Source organism: Lampetra planeri, chromosome 3, assembly GCF_965212315.1.
Source record: "Lampetra planeri chromosome 3, kcLamPlan1.2.h2, whole genome shotgun sequence".
Lineage (NCBI taxonomy): Eukaryota > Metazoa > Chordata > Hyperoartia > Petromyzontiformes > Petromyzontidae > Lampetra > Lampetra planeri.
In genome coordinates this window covers 6,628,445-6,653,516 of record NC_136109.1, presented here as the reverse complement: position 1 = coordinate 6,653,516, position 25,072 = coordinate 6,628,445, and the positions used below count along the sequence as shown (strand labels likewise).

At 46.8% G+C, this 25,072-nt stretch overlaps 1 protein-coding gene across 2 annotated transcripts; it reads right to left on the bottom strand.

Annotated features, from left to right (window-relative positions):
- Nucleotides 1-465: 465 nt before the first annotated feature.
- On the bottom strand, nucleotides 466-24,950 carry LOC144736955 (uncharacterized). Of its 2 annotated transcripts, XM_078619650.1 has the most exons (19): nucleotides 24,847-24,950; nucleotides 23,155-23,221; nucleotides 21,374-21,486; nucleotides 17,873-17,998; nucleotides 16,343-16,428; nucleotides 15,548-15,758; nucleotides 13,932-14,071; nucleotides 12,889-12,945; nucleotides 12,448-12,484; nucleotides 11,191-11,307; nucleotides 10,288-10,405; nucleotides 8,915-9,090; nucleotides 6,301-6,382; nucleotides 5,538-5,722; nucleotides 4,470-4,549; nucleotides 4,081-4,114; nucleotides 3,098-3,211; nucleotides 1,680-1,797; nucleotides 466-709 (listed from the first exon to the last, which is right to left on the bottom strand). In XM_078619650.1, the coding sequence occupies exons 1-19, from the start codon at nucleotides 24,854-24,856 to the stop codon at nucleotides 481-483; spliced, it is 2,100 nt and encodes a 699-aa protein (XP_078475776.1). In that variant the 5' UTR covers nucleotides 24,857-24,950; the 3' UTR covers nucleotides 466-480. The 2 variants fall into 2 exon arrangements, with proteins under 2 accessions (XP_078475776.1, XP_078475777.1); XM_078619651.1 differs by lacking the exons at nucleotides 23,155-23,221; nucleotides 24,847-24,950 and adding an exon at nucleotides 22,825-22,941.
- Nucleotides 24,951-25,072: the final 122 nt, after the last annotated feature.

The following is a 25,072-nucleotide window of genomic DNA, read 5'->3' as shown; positions in this document are numbered from 1 at the left end:
AGTTAAATTAAAACTGTAATGAGCCAAAGGAAGGTGATGTTAATGACTTTTCCAATCAAGTAAAGTAGTACCGTACTGTGTCCCCGCACCTACAATTAACACAGTTGGCTACATACGGTATGAAAGAAATTCAACATACACCCCGGTTTACATTGGGGATGCGTTCCTAAAAGGTGAGACGAATATCTAAACGACGCAAATCAAAGCAATTTTCCAGTACAGTACATTTCTTTATGCGAGATGCAAAGTCGTTCATGTACAGGGTAGGTGGATGCAAAGGCTGAGGCGATGGATACGAGAAAAGACGGATGCTGTCAGCGAAGGAAGTGTGGGTTGAGGTGACGCAAATCAGGTAGCAGTATTAAAATAAGCGGCAACATATTTGCGAAACTATGTAAAAGGGGGAGAAATAAATCGGGGTACGACTATACATGTATTTTTTTGTGTTGACTATACATCTCTCTCCATAAAATACCTTCACTAGACAAACCGTGGCTGCTGAGGGTGATGCTGCTGCTGATGTCTCTCACCTTCCTTGACGTTCTCTGGCACCACCCAGACGTGGTTGTCGCGGTCGCTACGGCAGTGCTCGTGCTGGAAGCCGAGCGCGTGCATCAACTCGTGCAGAACGACGCCCTTGGTCACCTTCCCAGGCTCCAGGGACAGTGGCTGCTCCCCTCCCTGCTTCCCTGGCAGTGACCAGCTCTTGCTGAGAGGCATGGGGGAAAATTACCCATTTTTACATTTTAGGATTGATATGTAATCGAAAGACGTTATTGTCTTGGTTTGGTCTTTGATTTCTGTTATTGTTGTTTTGTTGCATTTCCCAAGCATCCATTTGATCTTGAGAAATCTTCAAAATGTATATACTTGTGCAACTTGTATGTACACCCTTTTTTATTGAATTGCTTGACTTTTCTCTATTTTACTCTTGTATCCTCTCTAGTATTTCTTATTTATGCAACTTGCTGACCCGCTCCTAACCAACAGCTGTGAAAAAGAGCTTCATAGTTCATCAGATTCCTCCAGTATGAATACAGATTCTGATCTTCTTCTTCACATCAGAGTCTCAGCAGACAAGCCAGTAATGAGCCAAAGAATAGATGAAGGCCTCCCCAAGCCACCAACACCTCTCACGATCTTGCGATGCAACAATCCACCTGAACATTATATTATTCTATCGCTGCATCTTCTCGGTCGATGTCTTCTCGGATGCGTTACACCAATCTTACACTTGACCAAAATCCCCAAAGGTCTAGGGCATTTACTTTGCAGGTGTAATACCTGTTTTGAGACCCCCCCCACCCTCCACACTGTAGGGTGGTAATTCTGCATGTGAATTCTGCGAGTGGATACTGGGTGTGAATGCTCAGTGTGAATTCTGGGCATGAAAGCTGGGCATGCATACTGAGAGTGAATGCAGGATGTGGTTGCTGGATGCTAGGTCTGATTGCTGGAAGTGATTGCTGGTAGTGAATACTAGGAGTGGATGCTGGATGCGATTGGTGGGCATAAATACTGAGAGTGAATGCTGGATGTGGTTGCTGGATGGGATGCTAGGTCTGATTGCTGGAAGTGATTGCTGGTAGTTAATGCTAGGAGTGGATGCTGGGTGTGAGTGGTGGGCGTAAATACTGAGAGTGAATGCTGGATGTCGATGCTCGATGTGAATCCCTCACCCGCCCAAGTCCTGGATGTGAATGAAGTCCGTTTCACCAGCGTGGGGTTGGAACCGGACGCAGGTTTTCTTCTCAAACTCTTGTGTCGCCTGTACGACCGCCTCCACGTCATAGTCGTCTGAGAAAAACACAATGCCCAAGTATATTTATTACTGGCACATGAGTGGTATGTCCACCGACATAGTGTTAGAATCATTAAAGCTGTGTTAGAATCCACTCGTATGCAGGACCGTAGCCTTAGAGCCCCACTCTTACAGAAAAAAACTCCAGTGAGAGGCAAAAGCTCGCTTTCTTGGCTTTGGCATCGCCATGAAAAGTTATGGTGGTGGTGGCTCAGTGCCTCAGAGGTGATTTCTGTTTTAGAGATGCTGATCCAACAGCACTGAGAACCTGGGATCCAACCTGGGTTTCAGTCACCCATGATAAAACTGGGTTCTCAAGTGTCGTGAGGTAATGGTTTCTACCCGAACACTCATAGCTGTCATGAAACCCAATCGCAATGTACCTGTATTTGGGATTTGACCTACATGGGTATATATTTGTATATAACCGCAATGATGAATACAGGCGTCACTGGGATGCCATGAGATTATGAGGACATGAGCGAGTGCCATGCAGTGTGGGATGCAATATGCTGACCGAAGGGGCCTCGGCTATCGAGCAGCCATCCCCGAGGTTACGCGCCACTCCATGTCGCTCGCTGCGACAGCTCTTCATGGTCATGGCACCCCTATATGGCGAGATGTTAACTCCTTTACCTGGTATAAACGAAGTCGTGGGTTCGATCCCGACCCTGACATCTGTAAATGTGGGGTTTGCATATTCTCCCCATGGTCGCGGGGATCCTTCTCCGGGTCCTCCAGTTTTTCACTCCACATTTAGAAACATGCCTTTCGAGTATTTGGCTGTTCTACATTTCCACGTAATAAGCCACTTTGTTAAGCTATCATTTGTGGTCAGGTCGCTTCTGAAAAAGAGCTATATAGCTCAGTGGGTCTTACCTGGTAAAATAAAAGTAGTCACTTATTTTGTATCTCAACACAAAACGGCAATGGCCCTGCCAATATGCAACTGGGATCTACACCAGGCCGGGTGCCCCTGTACTCAAAGCGCATTGCACACAATAGGACGCTGGATTGCTCAACATCAAGCTGACTGATGGTCAACTAGCCCCTCATCCCTCTTGGGTAAATTAAGTGAAAATTGTTTTGTTGCATGTCAACAGCAGGTGTGCCATGGATGGACTGGCCATTAAATAAAAATGTGATTTCATCCAAAAGTCGGACCAGCATCAACAATTAATTGGATTCAAGGCGATATTGTAGTGATTACACTGAAACATAAAGTAGGAGATGAGTGCAGTGTTAACCCTGCAGCATGGAGCAGAATGAGCATGCTGTGGTGCAGGAGGCACTCACAAAAGGCAGCGGAGAGCTTGTACGGGATGCACACCTGGCCACCCGGGCCCTGGGGCCAGCGTCCCACTCTGCCTGTGGAGACGCCGTCCTTGACTCCACAAGGCGAGGGCGCTCCTGCCGAGACACGGCACACGGGGAGGGCTTCGGCACGCACTCCAGAGCGCCGCTCTCACCACAGCGGCAGCAGCGGTGGCACGGCGAGCGAGCGTCTCCGCATAACTGCGACATTCACCACCACAGCCCTGCAGCGCGCTCAACTAGTACAGCAACTCTGCCCTCCCAGCCAGCGACGAGGAAAAAACCTGGGAGCGAGGTTCAAGGGTCACTGCACTCTGTGCTCAAGGTGACCGGAACTGAGGGGCAGATCGCTGCCAGCCTGTGGGGTCGTAGTGGCGACATGACGGCTGTGCAATACAGCCTGGGTACTTTCAAGATAGTTGTCCTTCCTCTGCACCTCCAATTAGCACGGTTGGCCATGTGCAGTGAGAAGGAAGTTTAACATACATACAAGCAGTTTGTGTCATGTGCTGTGAGATTCCAGAACATGTGCTGAGGTTTTTGGTTAAGGAAAATGTCAGTGCAGCTACAATGTGCAGAAGGATTGTTATCTGTACAGTTTGGTGATATGCATACCTCATGCAGAAGTATTGGGGTGATGCGAAAGGTTTTTAAATGATGAGATGTGTGTAAATGTATGTGTCCTGAAGAATTCTATATTCTGGTATTAGGGCATTTGAATACGGATGATATAAAATATGTGAGTGTAGCAGGACAATACCGCTAAAATTAGAGTGTGTTTCATTCCATTTAATAAACAAAAAATGACAACAGTACAGATTACAATTGTGTATTACAAGAAAGCACTGCCTGCACCTGAGTGCCACTGCCTATTGCTGTGCAGTGGTGGTGATGTGTTCATTGCAGACATGGCTATCCTCAAAATCAGCTTCTTAAAACTAAAGAATAACCATAACTGCGAGTACCTCTCATGCCGCTACCCTTCACCTCCTGGGGCAGCTGCAAAACAAAGACAGAGCTGAGTCAACACAAACGCACGTGACTGCTGCACTTGCTCACAGCCACTGCAAGCGCTGCTGTACAGAAGAGGTGGCGAGGTGTGCACGTGTCGAACCCTCTATCACTCCACTGCTGGATGAGGGCCTCTCCACACCATGCGGGCCGTAAGAGTCATTGGACCATACTTCACCGCGCTGGTCGGTGCGGGTTGCTGAAGCATACACGTGGGGGCGTAGAAGTACAGTACAACAATGGGTTTTGCTGCACTTCCCATTGCTGCTCACGATGTAGCCCCACAATGAGGTACACCGGCTCCTTATGAACGGAGCCCAGGCGACACCACCCGTGCACGTACCTTGTTAAACAATCTCATCGCGTCTTCCTTCGTGCAGGCACCAGCATCTCTGTGCGTGGTACCGGCTCCTGCTCCGGCTCCTGCACACACAACGAAAAAAATCAGCTGTATAGCCTTAACAGACAGTTGGGGCATGTGCTGTTAGCAAGCACCTTTGAAGGCTGGTACGGCACACGAGGGGGTAGGTTGGCCAGTACCACACCCGACCGCCTTTGTCTCCCCAGTGACGATGTTCACACACCGCACCAGGTACAGATTTGAGACTGAGTCGACCTAGGGGAGGTCCAGGACCAGCTCAGATAATCGTCACCTATGTTGGCCATAAGCAGGAATCGAACTCGGGTTGCGGGGTTCATAGCACAGCTCGACACACGTACACGCGCACACGCACACGCCAAATGTAATGCACAATGCGATGCACTCAAGGAAGCCGCTGTGTGTGGGGGGATGGCGAGTGCACCACTGGCTCAGGGCCACCAGCAGTGGTGAGCGCCGTGCCATTGTTCATGAAGCAAGGAGACGCTGTGACTATCTCGCAGGGCAGTCACGCTGGAACTGCTCCCTGAGCTCACAGATGCTGATGCTACGGCTGCTGCGGCTACTCCTGCTACTGCTGCTACTGCAGCTACTTCTGTGGCTTAACACGTAGGCTTTTGCGACCAATTATAATATGCATAATACAGGTTTTTGTGTTAGATCGCCTAAAATATAAATGTGTTATTGACACACCACCACCCGAGACAGCCAACTAGTAAGGTTGTAACCATCAGCGAAACTTCGTACTAAAATTGAAAATTACGTGGGTTTAATCTCCAACACCCCAGTGTGCTGAAGCAGTAACTAATTGGCACATTTTATTTACGTGACAAACCTTCTGCAATTTACCCCAAAAACCTTTATTATGGACTTCTATGACTGCTACTGCTGCTGCTGCAGATACTGCTGCTGCAGGTGTAGCTATTGCTGCCACAGCCACTACCACTCTTGACTACACCTGCTGCTGCTATGGCTGCTGCTGCTGCTATGGCTGCCACCGCTGTGACTGCAGTGGCTGCTGCTGCCCCGCACCTGTAAAGGAGCCAGGCTGTGACGCGGCTCTGCTGGGTGTCGCTGTTGCCGGTGCTCGCTCGAACATCTCCTTGATCTTCTCCACGTCTCCGTCGCTCAGGCTGTGGCCGCCTCCAAAGCGGCGCGTGCTGCTCTTGTCTTTGGGAAGCATGGTCGGGCTCTGCCCATCTCTGGAGCCGGCCATTCTGTAGGCACAAGGATGAGAAGTGCAACTCAGGGTCGGGAGTCACTCGGTCCATCATCCCTCCTAGGTAGGGTCACCAACCCTCATAGATTGGCTGGGAGTCTCTACCAGATATGGCATCAATATCCTGGTGACGACTGAAAAATATCCTGGAGATTTTAAGAATAGGATATTTAAGAAATGTAATTAATATAATGAATGCAGATAATTCAAACATATGTTCATTCATTGTGAAAACATAACAGTGTCATCTGATTGCGTCCCTTGACAGCGTGATGAAGTAACACGTAATCTAAACCAGACATACTACCATAACTATAGATGACATTTTGTCACGTTGTTTGAGAAAAAAAAATCCCGAAATTGCTTCATTCAGAGTTGGCAACCCTACTCCGAGGTTGACAAAAAAAAAAACTTTGTGATGCATCAACAGCAGTTGCACTAAAGAAGAGACTGGCTCCGCCTGCCATGGGAATGTGGACTTTCTAACACCGGTTTGGGGACGTCAACGTGGATATTAGCGGACAACCCTTTACAGTCACCCTACGTGCGCCCGTAAGCCAAGACCGTGCGACTCACGTGCTGTAGTGGGTGATGGAGCTGTAGTCGTAGGGGGTCGTATGAACTTGTGACGTTTTCCTCTCAATCGCATCCTTCCACTCTGAAACATACACAAAACACAGCGTATACAGACTTGCACAAACCACCACATTCATTGGAATATCTTAAATCACGCATACAATCAGAGCTCCCCATTCACTATACAATGGTGGCGACGCCTCCAACGGTGTCTGTGCTAGGCTTGGTGGACTAGCGGTGAAGGCTCGCTGATGGATCATAAGACAGACCAAGGGGATATGGATTTGCATAATGGAGTAACTCATATCCATACCAAATGAGCCCTCACCGCCTACCAAAGGCTACTACTACAGCTGTGCTTGGCCAGCAAAGAGTCGTGGCACCCTGCATCTCAGCCAGTCACTTGCAACAGTCCACGCCTCCGCAGCAGCAGAGAGTAGCCCATGTCCACATGATGCTTCCAGTTTCCGCCACGAGATGTCTCACTCCGCACCTCAACTCAACACGGGCTGTACAGGCGTATCTCACTTAACAAGAGAGAACATCAAATGTAACACCACACATAAAGAACCACAGTTCTTGCAAGAGCCTGGGATTTATGTAATTTGAAGGGTATATAGTAGTGGGGGGAGGGAGCACCAGAAGCCATGCAGGACCGCTGGTTTAAATATCACTCTCCAATGGTGTTAGCAGTGGCTGAGAATCAAACCAGGGTTGCTTGGTTCATAGTCACGATACGGGGATGCGAGATGGAGCTCGACTCCCTGTCCTCATTAAAGTCTGCAATTAATTGGCGCCGCCACTCACCCCTCACACCATCCACCCATTACAGTGCCACCACGAGGCCCCTCCCCCACTCATTAGTATGAGTACAGGGCACCGTAGTGGCAATATATGAATTATCTCGCCTGGTAGACAGGAGGTCGTGGGTTTGATCCCGACCCTGATACCTGCATATTTGGAGTTTGCATGTTCTCTCCCTGTGGTCGTGTGGATTTTTCTTCGGGTCCTCCAGTTTTCCCTCCACATTTAGAAACACGCGTTTAGAGTATTTGGCTGATATACATTTCCACATGATAAGTCACTTCGTTGAGCTATTATTCATGGCCAGGTTGTGGGAACACAGCACAAGAAATCTGGTAAACAAACAGCAGTGGGCCGTTGTGCGCCCGGTTCCGCCACGGTCTCAGCTCGCTAAGCGAACATTTTGCTTGTTTCTGGAAAAAGTGGGTCTAAATTCAAATTGCTCGTTATTGCAAATTCTCGTAGAAAGAATGCTCTTTACTAGCCTGTAGAGACTCGTTAGCGGACAGGGTCTTCTCCGCATCCATCTCACATGGCCGAACAGAGTTTAACTGCCTCTTGACGGTCACGTGGTTGACGTTTCTGCTGTCATTGCGTCGTTAGTTACGAAGTTGAGCCATTACATGTGGGACACCTCCAAGCTTAACGCATTGGCTTCCCGTAGCCTCCATGTCTTGGTCCCATAAGAGCACGATGAGCACGACGCAGTTTGTCATACATTCGTAGTTTTGTGGTGAGGCTCAACCACTTTCACTGCCACAAATTATCGAGCTGTCCCACTATAGATGATTATCCGTTGATGGATGTCGGGACCCAAGCAATGTGAACTTGTCTGTGGCTTCAACTGCCTGGCCAGTCACAGAAACAGGAGACAGTGCGGTACTGTAGCCAACGTTTTGGATACCCGTAGTGCTGGCCACTGGGTCGAAGCTAGCTAATGTAAAGGTCAACACGATCGGGCTTTCCATAAAGGGGACCGCATCATTGGCATTGTCAAAGTCTCTGAATAGTTCTGTCCCCCAAGCATCTTGACACAATCCAGGCGATGGCAAAGGCAGAAAAAGGGCCAGAGCGATGATGCAGCCTTTATACATGGCTCATGTTTTTAAGCTATATCCAAATGATCAAAAAAATGTGTGATGAGCAGTATATCATGAAACCTTTTTTGCCAGTATGAAAGAATGAAAATTAAGAATAGGTTTTACCTTTTCTGGCACGGAAACAGGTGTTAAGATGTTCAAACACCAACTATAAACCTATTTAAAGGCATCGGGTTTGCATTAACCACACATACTTGTGGCAAAATATGCAAACAAATTATGTTCTTATAATATATGCAACGTGTAGGCCAATCAGTTTAAATGACAATGCAATAGGTATCTATTTTGTGTTTGAACATCTTGACACCTGTTTTATTGTCTGAAGGATAAAGCATATTCTTATTTTTTCATCATTTTGATACTGGCAAAAAAGTCCCATAGATATAAGCTATATCCAGGTATAAAAAAGATATTAAGGTATCCGGACACACAAAATATCAGATTAAAAAGGCACAAAAACATAACTGATTTTATATCATGAATGTTAAGCTGTATACACAAGGGCCTATGATGAAAAACAGTATAGCAGATACAGCACATGTTGAGGGGGTGGATTAGCTTCACTCCTTATGACTTATGTCTCTCCAGTTGAGATGACAGCACATTGTGGAAAATACTTTATTGAGTTCAATTTACTCAGAGGACGCTTAGATCAGGTCCAGACACCAACTGCTGCAGATGTGCATCCATCAGCTCTCCCCGCACCCCACCTGGATCGATGTTGTCACTCAGCACCCAGACGTGGTCGTCGCGGTCGCTACGGCAGTGCTCGTGGTGGAAGCCAAGCGCGTGCATGAACTCGTGCAGAACGACGCCCTTGGTCACCTTGCCGGGCTCCAGGGACAGTGCCTGGTCCCCGCCCTGACGGCCCAGGAACGACCAATTCCTGCAGAGACAACCCCAGCCTGAGCACGGAGCCCCATTCACTCGCCACACAGAGACAACCCCAGCCTGAGCACGGAGCCCCATTCACTCACCACTCACCACACAGAGACAACCCCAGCCTGAGCACGGAGCCCCATTCACTCACCACTCACCACACAGAGACAACCCCAGCCTGAGCACTAAGCCCCATTCACTCAAGAACTCATCACACAGAGAAAACACCAGCCTGAGCACCGGGCCCCATTCACTCAGAACTCATCACACAGACACAAGACCTTGAATGTGACTATTCAAACTCCTCTGCTTAAATAGCCCTCTATAGCATTAGAGCTTCCAGTCCACCCGATCTTCATTTTCTGTATCATCATATCCATATGTTTAATTTAACACGTAGGCTTTCACAATCAATATTATAATTCATTATTGATTTTTGGATCAGCTAGAGAGAGTTGAATGTGTGTCATAACTCGTCCGGCCGACACAGCCAATTATTACAGTTGTCACGTAAACAAACATGGCAATGTATTACTGCTTCCGCACTGCTCTGGTGTGTTGGAGAGCAATTAATATAATTTAACAATTAGGTACGTTTTGCTGGTAGTTACAGCTTCACGATGGTAGTTACAGCATGATGATGACAGAAATTTAACTTTCGCAATCTGACCCATACATCAATTATTAATTATATTATCTGTTCTTTGTATATCATTTTTACATGTAATTTAAAACAATATATTTAACCTAGGAATGCACTCGGATAAATTAACATCAAATCAACAGCAGTTCAGATTCTTTAAGACGGCCACTTCCACGAGTATAATCATAGAGATGGAGCAAATATTTTATTCAAATTGATCATTATGCTCGTGACAGATGGATAGAACTGTAAGAGCTACTGCTGACTCACGCTGTATGTGCCTGGTTCACTGGGACCCTGTCGATGCTTTAGGCCTCAGTGGTGCTGGACCCTAATGGCCTCAGCATCCCTGGCCCCCGCTGCTGCTGGAGCTCATGAATCATGAACCCCAAGCCGTGACCCCGCCCTGACCCCATCCCCTGCTTCTACTCCCCTCCACGATTCTGTCTCTGGAGTGGCTGTGTCTTTGTTGTGTCCGTGTCACTGTATTGGCCGTGTCTCTCTATTCGTCATGTCTCTGTCGTGTCCGTGTCTCTGTATGTCCGTGTATCCGTGCCTCACCCATCCCACGCATGGATGTAGATGTAGTCGGTCTCGCCAGAGCGTAGGATGAACCGGACACACGTTTTCTTCTCAAACTCCAACGCAGCCTCCTCAATCTTCTTGACGTCGCTGTCGTCTACAGGAGACGCAACAAGACACTGTGCCTGGTGACCTTATTCAGTAGAATAGCAGCAAAGACAGGCAGTGAGAGCAGCACAGTGAGAGCCATTTGGTGAGCAAAGGTGAGCAAGGGTGAACCACAGGGCAGATCACCTATTGGTGTCCCTTGCATGTATGCAAATCTCATATAGCCGGTGAATATTTATTAATAGAGTTCACCTCTTGGTGTCCCTTACATGTGTATGCAAATCTCATATAGCCCATGATGCAGAATGTATTTCAGATGAAGAGGAGTAGGTTCCAAATCTCACACTTGAAGAAAATCTAATCTTTGCTTTAAGAAGATGGGGAAAGCTCCTGCATAAAATGTTATAACCATTGACATGATCAAAGAAGCAGGACCAATTGTTAAAACAAATTTTAGCAGCATTCACTAAATATGTATGCATAAATGAAATAACATGGTCGTGGATAATTATGTTTACAATGGAAGCGAAACAAGGAATTAGAGGTGTACATTTTAACCACCACATGTGTGAAGCGGTGAACCATAATTCCCGAGGAAAATACGTGAAACACGCAACGACTTTACGCATATTTGTTTGAATTTGGGAAAAAATACGTGACATTTGAAAACACACAGTGAGAAAGCTATGCCTACAAACAGAATTAAACGTCGGTATGCTGAGAGAGACCCCTTGAGGCAGGACACTCAGAGTGAAGGTGAGTGGGGGGTTCCGGCAGGGGGAGCACAGAGTGAGGTCGAGTTGGGGGATCAAGAAGCAGGAGGAGGCCACTCACAGAAGGCGAGGGACACCTTGTACGGGACGTAGATTCGGCCATCCCTGGCCTTGGGCCACTTCTGCACGGATCGGCGCATGGGGTGAACGGCGATGTCTCCCCACTCGAGCGTGTAGTCTGGGTGAGACGGCACAGTTCCACTCACTCACTCACTCACACTCCCTCACTGGCACTCCTACACTCACTCACCCAATGTGAGACACTCACTGTGACAATGGGATTCACAGCGGTGTCTCCCCACTCGAGCGTGTGGTCTGGGTGAGCAGGGAGAACGCCACTCACTCACTGTGAGACACTCACTGAACTCTCTTTCACACACACTGTGAAACATTCACTCACTGTGAGGCATAACGTTCACACTGTGAAACACCACATGACAAAGATACCCATAAATAACTGCACAGACTGTTGGGAAAGTGTTGTTCGCATGCACCTCTGGAGGCTGGCATGGCCCACGAGGGGCTGGTGTGATGAGCACCATGCACAACCACCTTTGTCTCCCCTGTGCTGCTGTCCATTAAAGACTTTACTAGGTACTCCTATATGATCGAGTCAACCTTGGGGAGGCACAGAACCGGTTTAGATATTCTTCACATACTTGGTCATGAGCGTGGGTGGTCAGGTTAGTTGAGGAGTGCGCTAACTGCATGCGTAAGAAATCCCCGCTCAGAGTGAGACACGTATTGCACTCACTATAAGAGACTCACTACACTGGACTGTGAAACACTCACAACACATTAGCTGTGACAGATGGAATATAAGCGTTACTACTTCAGGTAAACCAGCACTTAGTAACCGTAAAAAGTTGCGTGGTAATGCTTGATTGTAAGTGTTACACGCCAAGTGCTCTGTGATAGTTGTGTGCCAATGTATCTAGAACTTATTTCGCACCGTACGCAGCCAACCTAGCTAGTCGTAGGTGCGGGGAAAGGACAACAAACTAAACACAAAAAAAACATTTTGACTTAAAACTTTCTTGACTGCAGGAATTCATATTCTTTGGTTCTTTCGGTAAAGTCACGTAGATAGAAAAAAATATAATAACAATAAAAAAAGAAAAATATGTTTTATTATTTTTATTCTTTTATTGTTATCATAATTTTTCTATCTACGTGACTTTACCGAAAGAACCATAGAATAAAAAAAGGAAAAAAAAACTATTCCCGATTGTAAGTGATACACACTGAGTGCTCTCTGATAGTTGTGTGACAATGCTTGATTGCAAGAGACACACACAAACTATATAGGATTCCTCACCACGTTTCTCAGCCTCGACTTTCAGTTTCTCTCTCAGCTGCACTCACGTGAGAGAGAGAGAGAGTACCAGAGTTAAGATTTAGAGACACAGGACATGATTAATAATATTTTTTTCGTGTTAGGCCACGTAATTCTATGACCAAGTGTCGCACTTACCATGCCTGTAGGCTAATAGATGCATCATTAGTTCTAATTGATAATACAAATAATGTTAATCACGAGCCCCGATTAATCAAGACTGAAATTAGAATACATACATGTATGTCACCACTTATATTTATTGCCAGTGCTGCTGTATTATTTGCACTCGAAAGTTCCTCTAACATCTTTTCCATACTTTCAACTGCTTCATTTGTAAATAAATCGTAATTACACATTACTCCACTAATGACTGCTGATGCCCGACTGGTGGAGCTACGGGAGCCCTGGGAGCCGTCTCACCTCGGGGAGGATTTCCTGCAGCGCCTCTTCCTCCAACTCGGCTCCCGGCTTCAACATCTGAGGGCAAAACAGCGACGAGTCATCTTCCCCCTCTCTACCCGGAGAGATCCGTGTGTGGTGTGAGCAAAGGACGAGTAATCCTCTTCCTCTCAATCATATTATGCTGTATTTGCACTTGAAAATGATGTTAAACAATTGTAGTAACAATACTTAGAAATACATAATTACTTTATTTAAATCCACGTATCAATCAGCTGAACAGGTAATATTATTAAGTGCATGAAGCTGTGAACCGCATTGGTCCCAGAAACGTTTAAGTCTGGGCACCAAATTGAGAGTCTACCAGTGCTGTGTTTTGTCAGTTTTGTTGTACGGTACAGAGGCCTGGACATTGCTTCAAGCTGATTTGGATCAGCTGCAGTCCTTCCACATACGATGCCAAAGACGCCTTCTTGGCATCCGATGGTTGGACTTCATCGGGAATGTCACCTATGCATCTGCGACCGGTCTCCTAGCGATTGAGAGCTTAGTTCGAGGGAGACGGCTGTCACTTTTGGACACGTGGCCCATTTCGATGCGCAAACTCCAGCAAATTGCGCACTTGAGTTGGCGATTGACGTTCGAAGTGGACTGCGACCCTCTAAGGAATGGCGCCACCCCCATGGTCGCCCCCACCACGATGCGTGACTCAAACAAATTACTCGAGACACTGGTATGGCAGCAAGAGCAGTGTATGCGAATGCTCTCGCAAGAGGTCATGCATTTGGCGCAATGGTCCTTTGCTGACTATGCATGATGAATGAATATAGTATTTAAATATAGTACCATTTGCTGTTTATCTGTCACAATTTATATTTTCCCCTGAATCCTTGTACCCTTATACAGAACATTGCATCTTCCAATTTTTAAATCCTGTACATTTTATCTTCCCTCAGCTCTCTATTTCTAAAAGATCAATGTTTGCTCAATGGGCTCTCATCTGAATAAGAGACTGACCGATATTGCCTGGGCAGGAGTCAGCGGAACGAAGCGCAAGGCCTTACCTTCCTGCGTATTCCAGCCGTGATGGAGATCAAGGTGAGAATCTTCACTAGCTCTACAGCCGGATACACGATGTTCTCAAGCGCCGTAAAGTTCTTATGCGAGGGTCGGTTCACCATGTCCGTCAGCAGCGAGATGGCTCCTACAGCAGTAACAGTCCACACAGTCACCATTCACACATAGACAAAAATCTGCTGTATAGCCAAAACAGATTTCTGGGGCAAGTGCTGTTAGCGAGCGCCTACGAAGGCCGGCATGGCACATGCCTGTTTGCCTTTGTCTCCCGAGTGGCAATGTTTACACCCCGCACCAGGTAGTAATTTCAGGTTGAGTCGACCTAAGGGAGGTCCAGGACTGGTTCAGATATATAATCGTCACTGGTGTTGGGACATGAGCGGCGCACACAGACAGGACCCGCAGCACACACAGAGGATGCTCGCAGAACGTGTAGCAGCACACGTAGTTTAAACATACACAAATACACATATATTTATGCTGAAGCAATTGCAACTGCAGTATTTGTGATCCGGCACTCTATTATCTATTATCATGGTGACATTAGACTAAACTCAGCAGTGCCTTTACATGTAAATTCATGTTCAGACTTGAGTTACATTAGAGCAGGGGTGGGGAACATCCGGCCCGCGGGCCGTATAAGGCCCGCAAAATAATTTAGTCTGGCCCTGCCAAGGCAACCGTAGGCGGGACTCTAAATTCAATAAATCTAGGCGCAAACCTGTAAAAGCAGTTGTGAGTAGCAACATTATCAATACCAGCTAACATCACACGCCTCACCAAAGAGAAGCAGTTCCAGCCATCACATTAGGGGTGAGTTAATTAAATGTTTGACCAAATATAACAGGCTGATTTTTAAGTTGATAATTTTGTATGGCCCGATGTTATAAATATCCAAATGGCCCTTGGCAGAAAAAAGGTTCCCCACCCCAGCATTAGAGGGAAATCGAGGACTGCTTGGTAATGCAGCCTCTTATGAATTCTTCCCCAATTATGATCGATGAAGATGCACGAATGAACCAGAAATGGATCTGCATTGATGGGGCTGCAAGACTTTCAATGTAAAATGTATACATTTCAGTCGAGTCCCTTTTATAGAAAGAGGCAATCAAAGAGTACATCGCCCAGCTTCTGCAGGGAAACTGGGCAACGTACTCTTTGTGCCTGCCAGTGACGGACTGAGACAAAAAATCGGCCCAGGCATTTGTAAATACACCGGCCAAAATTCGGGCTTTGGGCATTTTTTTATGGCTTGTGTGACAAACTGTATAGTAGCTAGATTTGCAGTGTGACATATTAGTGTGATTTTTCTGTGCGATCTCATTGGCTCTTTTGGGGTGGTTCAAAAAACAAATGGGCCGGTGAGGAATAATCTTTAGGGCTGCCAAATATGGGACTTAATGCCAACTGAGAGCATAACTAAGCAATGAAGCATACCCATTAGAGGCATTAGGTTATTTTAATTTTTAAAAAATCTTCTGATCACATTTGCAATTTCCCCACAAAGACCAGCCCCCACCAGCCCTCGGAATTGACCGGCTCACCAGGCATTTCCCAGGATTGCCCTATGGCCAGTCTGGGCCTGGTGCCTACCCCTCCTCACCCTGTGCATTGCAGATAATGTCCAGGTCCTGCTCAGTGGCGACCCTGGCCAGGTTGTGTAGCGCGGAGAGTTTGCAGGGAGCATCGGGCACGTCCAGGTAGCAGGCCAGCACGTCTACCGCCCTCTCCTGATGGAAGCACGACTTCAGCTCTGGCTCCATGGTCAGGTTCGCGAGAATGGAAACCGCGTACCTCAGTGTGTTTTTGGATTCCTGAAATGAGTCCAGACAGAGTGCATCGGCTACATTTGAAAGCTTAATTTTATATGTTTGTGTAACGATGCCTAATATTAAATCGTAAAACGAGCCCCCAATCCTCCTTATTGCTACCTCTAACTAATCTAAATAGGAGTTTGAGAGGAACAGAGGGAGTGTTATGGGGAAATGGGATAATTTGTAGAGTTATATACATTTGAAATGGACTGAAATCGCTGCTCAGTGCCAGTCTTGACCCCATCAGAGTCCAGCAGCATCCAGCAGCCATGCACAGGGCCCCACCACACCCCCAAACCACCCCCACCCCACCCTTACCGAACCCCATTAACCAAACTCCACTAACCGCAACCCTACTACAACCCCACCCCAACCCTATGAACCACACCTCCACCCCACTAACTCAGACCCCACCCCCCTCCCCAATGTCCACCCCTACAGGACATCTGTGAAAAATAGTTTCATAGCTCATCGGATTTCTCTAAGATAAATAAAGATTCTGATAATCTAACCCCACAGCCCAACCAGACCCTAACCCCACTAACACTACCACCACCTCACCCCTAACCCCCATGGAGACTCACGAAGCGAAGCATGAGGCCCTGGCAGGCATGATGCTTGAGCAAGCCCAACAGGTACTTGATACCCCCGCAGTCCACGAGGGCCTGCACTGTAACCAGACAGAGAAGAACCAGACTCAGAGATCCCTCCACTCAACCCAGTGCTCACCCTGTGTGTCCTACACTCAACCTGTGCGCCCAGTACTCAACCTGTGTCCAGCAGTCACCCTGTTTATCCAGTACTCACCCTGTGTGTCCAGAACTCAACATGTGTGCCCAGTACTGTGTGCCCAGTACTCACTCAGTGTGTCCAACACTTAACCTGTGTCCAGTAATCACTCAGTATGTCCATTATTAACACAATGCCCATTACTAACTTTGTGTGCGCTCTACCAGGTAAAGGAGCTAAGAGCCTAACAATTGTAAACCATAGGAGCTACAGTAGTCTACTGCATCACCCACTCTAGAGCAGCACTGCAGATATGGGGTGACACAGACCCAGTGAGATTGTATAAACCATGTGAGCTTTGGCTCATGTCAAACACAAGCAAAATCGTGAAACCTTTCCGCTGATGGCGATCTTAGACATTTCTTTACGAACATGTTACATGTAAGCTGTGTGAGCCTCAACTATCCAGGCATTACTAACAAACAAGACTATCAATATGGTATACATATAATATCGTCAGACTACTTTACACTCAATAGCTGTAATCTATTAACACAACATACTCAACAACACGTTAAGTAGGATATTTTGTAGCCGGCATCGACACCGATTTTAACACAATCTCCAGGCATAGGAAATCTGATGCAGGAACCTGCTGGGGTCTCCACTGTTGCAAGTGGATAAGAAGGCAAAATTCACAAGCATAATACAATTACAGTTAAGAATATTTGTATTTTACATAGCATCATGCAAATTACATCTTAAAACTCTGTAGAAATTATAACATGCGCAGAGGTGCGGGAAAACCCACAGACAAGCGGGAAGGGACCCAGAACTGGCGCCAACCAACGCCAAAACTCTGTGGTCCTACTGCATATTCGGATGTTTTAACCATGTCTATGAATGTGTGTTTATGAATGTGGGAGACAATTAGAGTACCTGGATGGAAACCCAGACATGCAAGGGTTTGCACATGCCAGATGACTTGAGTCCATTGACTCAAGTCATCCGGCTTCAAGGACGATGAGACAGTAGTCCCCTTCACTAGGAACCCTGAGCTCACGGTGGAAATTCTGCATTCTTTTGGCAGAGGAGGACAGTCTCTCAATAAGATAACTTATTTCCCAAAACACAGTACTCAATTTAGCGACCACAGAGTCGACCCCCCAATAACGTTTGAGCTCAACTTTACAACTCTTGAGTCACATTCTCAATCCTTATACAGATCGAAATTAATCCACTTGCTGTACTACTGCACACTGGCGAGTCAAGAGATCATGAGCTCAAAACCCACAGGTAAGTAGTTTCACAAATTTGTGTGATCCACCAACCCTTGCCTCCAAAGTGCTGGCATGTGCCACAAGCCGTGTGGGTATGGTACTCACTCGGATCGGAGTACATCTGAACATAAGCCAGTACGTTCCTTGTACTCCACTCCATGGGTCTCTGTAGGGAGTCCGGGATGTTCGAGCCATCCGGGGAGAGGCTCGTTAAAATTTTCATGTAGAGCTCTGCGAGATGATACGACTCATCACACAAAATGTAAACTTCATGATATAGTATTCATTTATGTATTATGTACAATATTAAAGAGGGAAGTTCCATGTACATGTTTGAACAATGAACAGATTTGACATATCTATAAATATTCTCTTTATTTTGTAATAAATGAAACCTCTGACATCCGCAAGGTTATCTGCTGCCTCACTAGTCTTTTGAAGATCATGGTGAAACTTGTCCAGAAACCACAACAATGAGCACCCATGGATCACGTGTCCTCTAGGATTTTATTCCATTCTGCAGATAGGAACAGGAGCAGTGAGAAGCTTGGATATGCTCATCTCAGCAGGGTCTCACTCCCCTGGTTGTGATTCTATTCTCGAGTAGGGTTGATAAATGATAACTGGTAATCCGGTGACCATCTTCAGAATTGATCACCGATTCTGAAAGTCAGAAACCAGCAACCATTTCCATTCAAATGTTAGTAATAAATGCACTGGTTGGCTCGTGTGAACATACAAATGGCATTGCGGCCTACATGAGTGACCCTGTGGTACATTTTCCCTCATTTCTCAGTTAAAAGGTAAAGGTGCAACTCGACAATTGCTTGCTTTTTTGCTCACAACACTGCTCGTGGAAGGGCCTCCATTGGAGGAAGCTCTAGAGGGCATTTGGCCTACACTTCCATGCTGGCCAGACATCTGTATGTATGTATGTTTAACTTATTTTTCACCGTACGTTGCCAACCTTGTTATTCGGAGGTGCGGGGCAAGGGCAACAAACTAAACACAAAAAGCAGTTCTAAAGAAATGAGTTTTCAACCTAGAGTTAAAAAGTGCATAGCCCCAATGGCAACATCTGCCGATCGACTTTGGGGTGCCCATTTATACTGCTCAGTGGCCAGGTGGAGTTATATAAGAAGCTTGCGCCTTTATTTCAACTGCCGTGCCAGAGGATGGATTCGAACCAGCGATCTCTGGATCACGACTCAAATGTGCTGCTGATACCCATCACTACCCCATTGCAGCCCCCCTTTGTTCCTCAGTTAAACAGATAAAAATGTGATGTTTATTTGCGAAACATGTTTATGTGTGGCAAAACAGTAGGTGGTTTATTACCATTCACATACATGTCAAGTCTCAAGGATTATCATTGAGACTCACAGTTATTTAATTTATTTTCTGTTGCTGACCTGAAAATAATGAACTCAGATCTATAAATTTGTTTATTGCGTTGCATTGACAGCTGCTGCCCATTGGTTCAAGTCTTGTGTAAGGGTTATCTCCAAAAATGTTGTCTTTTCTCACAGCCTTTCAATGAGACATAAGCGGGAAACAAATAGAGTTAGAACTATTCAAGGTTATTATTATTGCATTCAATACGGGGGTGTTCACGAAGTGATGGTGGGGCATTAGCCCATTGCTGCTACATACACATATTTAGTAATCATCCCCTCTCTACCTTTTCTCTAAAAGTAGACTCACCCATGCATGCTTGAAAGTTAAATGTTACAATGCCTCAGTTTCTTGTGGTTCTCTCTCAATTCATTGTGTTTCTGCCTCTGTTTCTTGTGGGGGTTTTTCCTGAGGTTTATCAGTAGGGGTCTCACTAATTTGAACCCTTTGGGGTTTACATGTACGCAGTTATTTCATGCGGTTACTGGTGATGCAAAAAAACAACAGCTTTAACAATACTCCTAAGTAACCACCATTATCATCCTCTGTGCCCTGGGACAAAGTTTAACGACACTATGTTTTACTTGTACAAAATACAGGCATCTATTTGCAAACAACTGCTACAAATCCTGCACCTTCTATATACAATAGCTCCCAGTTATTGGTGCTGAGAATTGAATGCTAGGTGAGAGCTATAGCTCGTTGAAGCGGAAAAGCTGCAGTGAGGCCCGTTGACCACCATTGCTCTCACATCTTGAGCTTCTGAAGGCCAAATTGCTGGGACTGCATAACGCCGCGGTGGTGAGATGTTAACTACCTCGTCTGGTATACAGGCGGTTGGGGGTTTGAGCCCGACCCTGATGCCTGTATATTTGGAGTTTACATGTTCTCCCCATGGTCGCGTGGATTTTTTTCCGGGTCCTCCAGTTTTTCCCTCCACATTTATAAACATGCGTTTAGAGTACTTGGCTGCTATAAATTTCCACGTGATAAGCCACTTCAATAGGCTATCATTTGTGGCCAGGTCGCTTCTGAAAAATAGCTATATAGATCAGTGGGCCTTACCTGGTAAAATAAAAAAAATTGTTGCATAATTTGTTCGTTCAATATTTTAAGCATGATAAGTGGTGCCTTGCCAGTGCCACTGAGGTAACCTGGAGGCATATGGACATATGTTATTATTTATCGGACCGCAGATCTTGGTAAATCGTTGACAGCGGCTCACCGAGTGGCTACCAACCCCCACTTGTCTGTGGTTTCTCGTGCCTCAAATCATTCTTTCTCTTCGAGAGCGAGCGAATACTGTGTGGCACGTTATGTATGTATGCTGAACTTCTTTCGCACCGTACGAAGCCAACCGTGCTGGAGGTGGGGGGGAGGACTATAGACTATTTTAACAAAATGAGTCCATCTTTTTGTGTAATCTCCGTGTTTTTGTATTAGTTCCCTTGCACTGGCCACCCATGGCTGGGATAGGAGGAGGCGTGATGTATTACACGTTGAGATTTTAATTATTGTGGATGTCAACGTCCGATTGTCAAGGGTTCGTTCACATGGAAAGATGGACATTATCCACAGGTGTTTTGTTACAATTGTAATAAAAGACTTGACCACGATGTCTGGCTCAGTGTCCTTTATTTGGTTCGTACTCTGTTTCCCACACGGCTGTCTCTTATTTGTTCAGTCCCCATGGTGCTGACTCCGCTGTTGCTCCCGTCACCGCCAACAGCCCCGCTGTTGGTCTCCGTCGCTCCCGTAGCACCCGTGGCAGCTCCGCTGCTGTTACTCTCACACAGCCTCTCTGGCTGTACTCGCTGCAGCTCCTCTCTCTCGGTCACTCCGTAGACTCTGACAGCCTCGTGGCTGTCTCTCTCTCTGTCGCCCCCGCAACTCCTGGCAGCCACACCACTGCCTCTATCACACAGCCTTCCGGGCTGTACTCTCTGCAGCTTCACACCACCCAGTAGCCCACTACTGTCTCTGGGGTTGGCCCCCGCTGGCCGACGGTGCCACCCCTCCTCTCGTTCGCCCGCGTGGCCTCACCCTTTTCCAGTCACAACCCAACTCCCCTCTCCTTCCGGTTTTACCGCTTAAGGACCCGAACCTTCCTCCCACGTCACATGACTCCACCTCCCCGTGACGTCACATCCGGAAGGTCGCTTACGCCCGCATTACACAATGGTTGTGACATGCAGTGAGGGCAGCACTCACCTACACCCCCCTCCTTGTGGAAGGTTCGTGATAGCGCTTGCCGCTCCTCCCGGTTGTATGCATCTTTTATGCCATCAATCATCTGCAGGGTTGGGACGATTGAATTGTCATACCTGGAAAAACAAGCGGTGCAGTTTAAGATTAAACTGACATTATTTAAAGACAACGGAATGCCAATATACACATTATTCATTTAAGAAAAATCATCAACGTGTATGTAGCTTATTATTATTTATTGTTTATATAATTGTGTTTCAATGTGTTTTCATGAACTATAAAATCTGCCACCCTACATGTTAAGGTTTTATATTGGTAAAAACCTTTCTCCACTCAGACAAAAACACTCTATTTTATTGAGACAATTAAGTACTGCAAAGTGATATGATCATAAATGTGCAGTATGTATATTTAGGAGTTACACAGTTGTCACTCACACAGCTCAACTCAGCGAAAGCGCCCTGCAATCATTTGAGAAGCTGATTTCCGCACAGTTTCAAACTTCCTGACGTTCCCCTCTCTATTTGTCTCATTGCTCTACATTCTCCCCATAAATTCCCCATATCACCACATCTCATTCCTCTCCATTCACCATGTGAATCATCTATCTTTCTCGATTCTCTCTACATTCTTTCTGTGAATCAATCTTTGCCCCATTTCCTTCCACATGGCCCCGTGTCTCTTCGCATGCTCTTCTGTGTCCATGTCTTTCCTCATATCTCTTTGTCACTCTGCATATCTCTCCTCATATCCCTGTTTCTTTCTTGTCATTCTCCCCATGTCCCCATATCTCTCTTCATGTACTTATGTCTATCCGTCTTTCCCACTGTTCTCCCTGTCGTTGCACATTACGAGTGGAGTCACTGCTTCTTAACTTGTGTACCTGAGTTACCCCGTTGTCTTCCCGATGTCTATAGAGCTTCCTTGCATCTCTTGCCACATCCTCCACAGTGGCCTTTGCACTTTCTCTGCCTTGATCGTTGCAGCCTCCCCAATGCACTTTCTCACCCAACCCGTTAATGCGCCGCACTGTGCGACTCCAGCTCATGCTGCTTCTGGATTAACTTCTGGCTCCTGCTTCTCACCAAGAGTTTACCAGGCACTACTCTGCGCTCGTAACGTAATTTGCCATTCAAATGTAAGAGGCAGTTCTCAGCATACACACTGAATCAATCTAAAATGCTTGTGTAATGAGAAAGCGCCATCTGCTGGATGCTAAGGAGTAGCTGCATGGGCACTCTCGGCTAACTGGTATCCAATCCAAAGTGGGGATTCCATCTGGGCCAAAGGTGACGGCGGAGTTAGCGAGAACGTGTGGGAACCATCGGGAAGGTTCCACGAGGGGGCGTGGCTAGAGGCGGAGCTTATCTCCGCCGGGCGCAATATAAGGAGACGCAGGAAAGGACTCGTGGTCGGCGTAGGAAGCCTCGAGTCCGTACTGCAGCACCGCCAACCTCTACTCGCCACCGACCACGTGGAGGACTCCTCCAGCGAAGCCTCCTCTCCTCCCAGTACGCCGCCAGCCAGCGGCGGGACCGGAGCGAGAGAGGGGCGATCCGCGACAGTGAAAGAGAGAGCACTCAAGTCAACTCAAGCCATGGCAGAGAATAGAGAGGAGTCATCCGGAGAGAGAAAGAGAAGGAGCAGAGCTGTGCAGTTATTGTTAATAAAGAAAGACGCCAGTCAGAAGTCGTCGTGGAAGTGCTTTATTACAGTTGCATTAATTAGAATAAAATGTAAGGTGCAGTTAAGCCCTTTGCGGGTGAGGAGACTGTTCCTCTCACCTGGAGAGCTTCTTCAGGTCGTCCAGAAGAATCCGCACCTGCTCCGACTTCTTCTTGAATCTCTCGTCTATCACAGCAACAGCGCAAGCACTCAAGTCAACTCAAGCCAAATTACTGGGGTCGCACTCGAGTCCATTGCCTCAAGTCCCCTATCTTCATGGAGTTTTGGACAACGTTCACCTCCACTAGGACCCTGAGCTCACGGTAGAAATTCCACATTCTAATGGCAGATGTGATTCTCTCAACAGGAATACAACTTGTTGCCAATAAGGTTTGATCTCAACTTTACAACTCCAGTCGCATTCTACAAGGTGTTTCAAAATTATGGACCCAATTTCAATGCAGTACTGCTACCACAGCATTGACTACCAATCCCATTGCTCAAATGGTATGAGGGTCCCAGCCAGGCCCCAGTTACAAGGCTCGAGTTTTTCAGGGTAGGGCTCTGAGAGCTCAACACGACACTTGCGATAGCATGCAAAGGAACTGGAGTCACCATTAAGTGCCCTCCACAGGCCATACGTGGTACAGATATGCTTGCACCCCCATGTGCAGTGGCCACATCCTCCCCATAACTCCCGGTGGCAACACCGTCACACACCGCGTCGCGCCGTGATACGGGAGCCGCAGGAGAACAGCGTGAGCGCAACCCCCCAAGCCTGCGAGCAGCGTGCCTCGCACGGAGGGAGAAAGAACTCTACCCACAGTAGGATGCATGGGACTGCTCGAAAGGCCCCTGCGAGTGGCCGGGCGGATTGTGAGTGCCCAGTGCTGAGTGAGCTGTGAGGACCTTTCCAGGCATTCCAACATGGATATATTACGGTCAGTTCCCTGAAAAAGTAAATTATTTTTGTTTTTTATTCATTATTATTCATTAGTTTTTATATTTATGTTCATTATTAATTTTGTATTGTGAAAAGGGATATAGGTGTATATTTTTAGGTTAGCAGTAGAGATGCAATGACTGTCTGAAAGACATCCCTATTTTTTTAATTAAATTTATGGGAAAAGCCATTCTGAATGAATGTGTCGTTTTACACGTGTATTTTTTTTTAAGAACGAATCGAGGGATACCTGTATATGTTTTACATGTGATGTCAGAATAATAATGTGATGTGATTCATACGATGAATTCATGGCTACTTGTACAGGATGCCATGTCTACATAGAGGTTTAGATCATTGGGCTATCTGTGTTCACAGGGCTGTGAAAACACACAGGCCATGCATGAACAGGTCCGTGTGTGGAGGTCATGTTTAGGGCTTTGTGCTCATGTTCAGGGCTTTGTGCTCAGGCCATGTATGAATGGCGCCATGGTGGCGAGATGTTAACTACCTCGCCTGGTATACAGGCGGTTGTGGGTTTGAGCCCGACCCTGACGCCTGTATATTTGGAGTTTGCATGTTCTCCCCGTGGTCGCGTGGATTTTTCTCCGGGTCTTCCGGTTTTGCCCTCCACATTTATAAACATGTGTTTAGAGTATTTGGCTGCTATAAATTTCCACATGATAAGCCACTTTAATGTCCTACCTGGTAAAATAAAATAAAAAAACAGTTTTTAATAAAATGCAGGCCCGTGCACGAACACGCTATATGTTCACACATGCTGTGCGTAGAGGCAAGAGTGGAGGCATGGGGATATGTTGAGGAGGCTCAGCCAGGTGACCCTGCGTTGGTGTTCTTGCACAAAAACCTGCGGCCATGGCTTTCTGCGTGCTCAGCTCGCGTTGTCGGGGTGGGGATTCGGTCCTTCCTCCACAGAGCTGTGGGAACAGACAGAACTCAGTGAGGGAGACAGAACTCCAGCGACGCAGGGGGTGGCACAGTTGTGGGAGAGCAACACATTCCTGCAGAGGGAGCTGGTAGGAACGTCGGGTTGCTCGGTCAATGGCCAGGGTCAACGGCGGCGTGGTGTATTC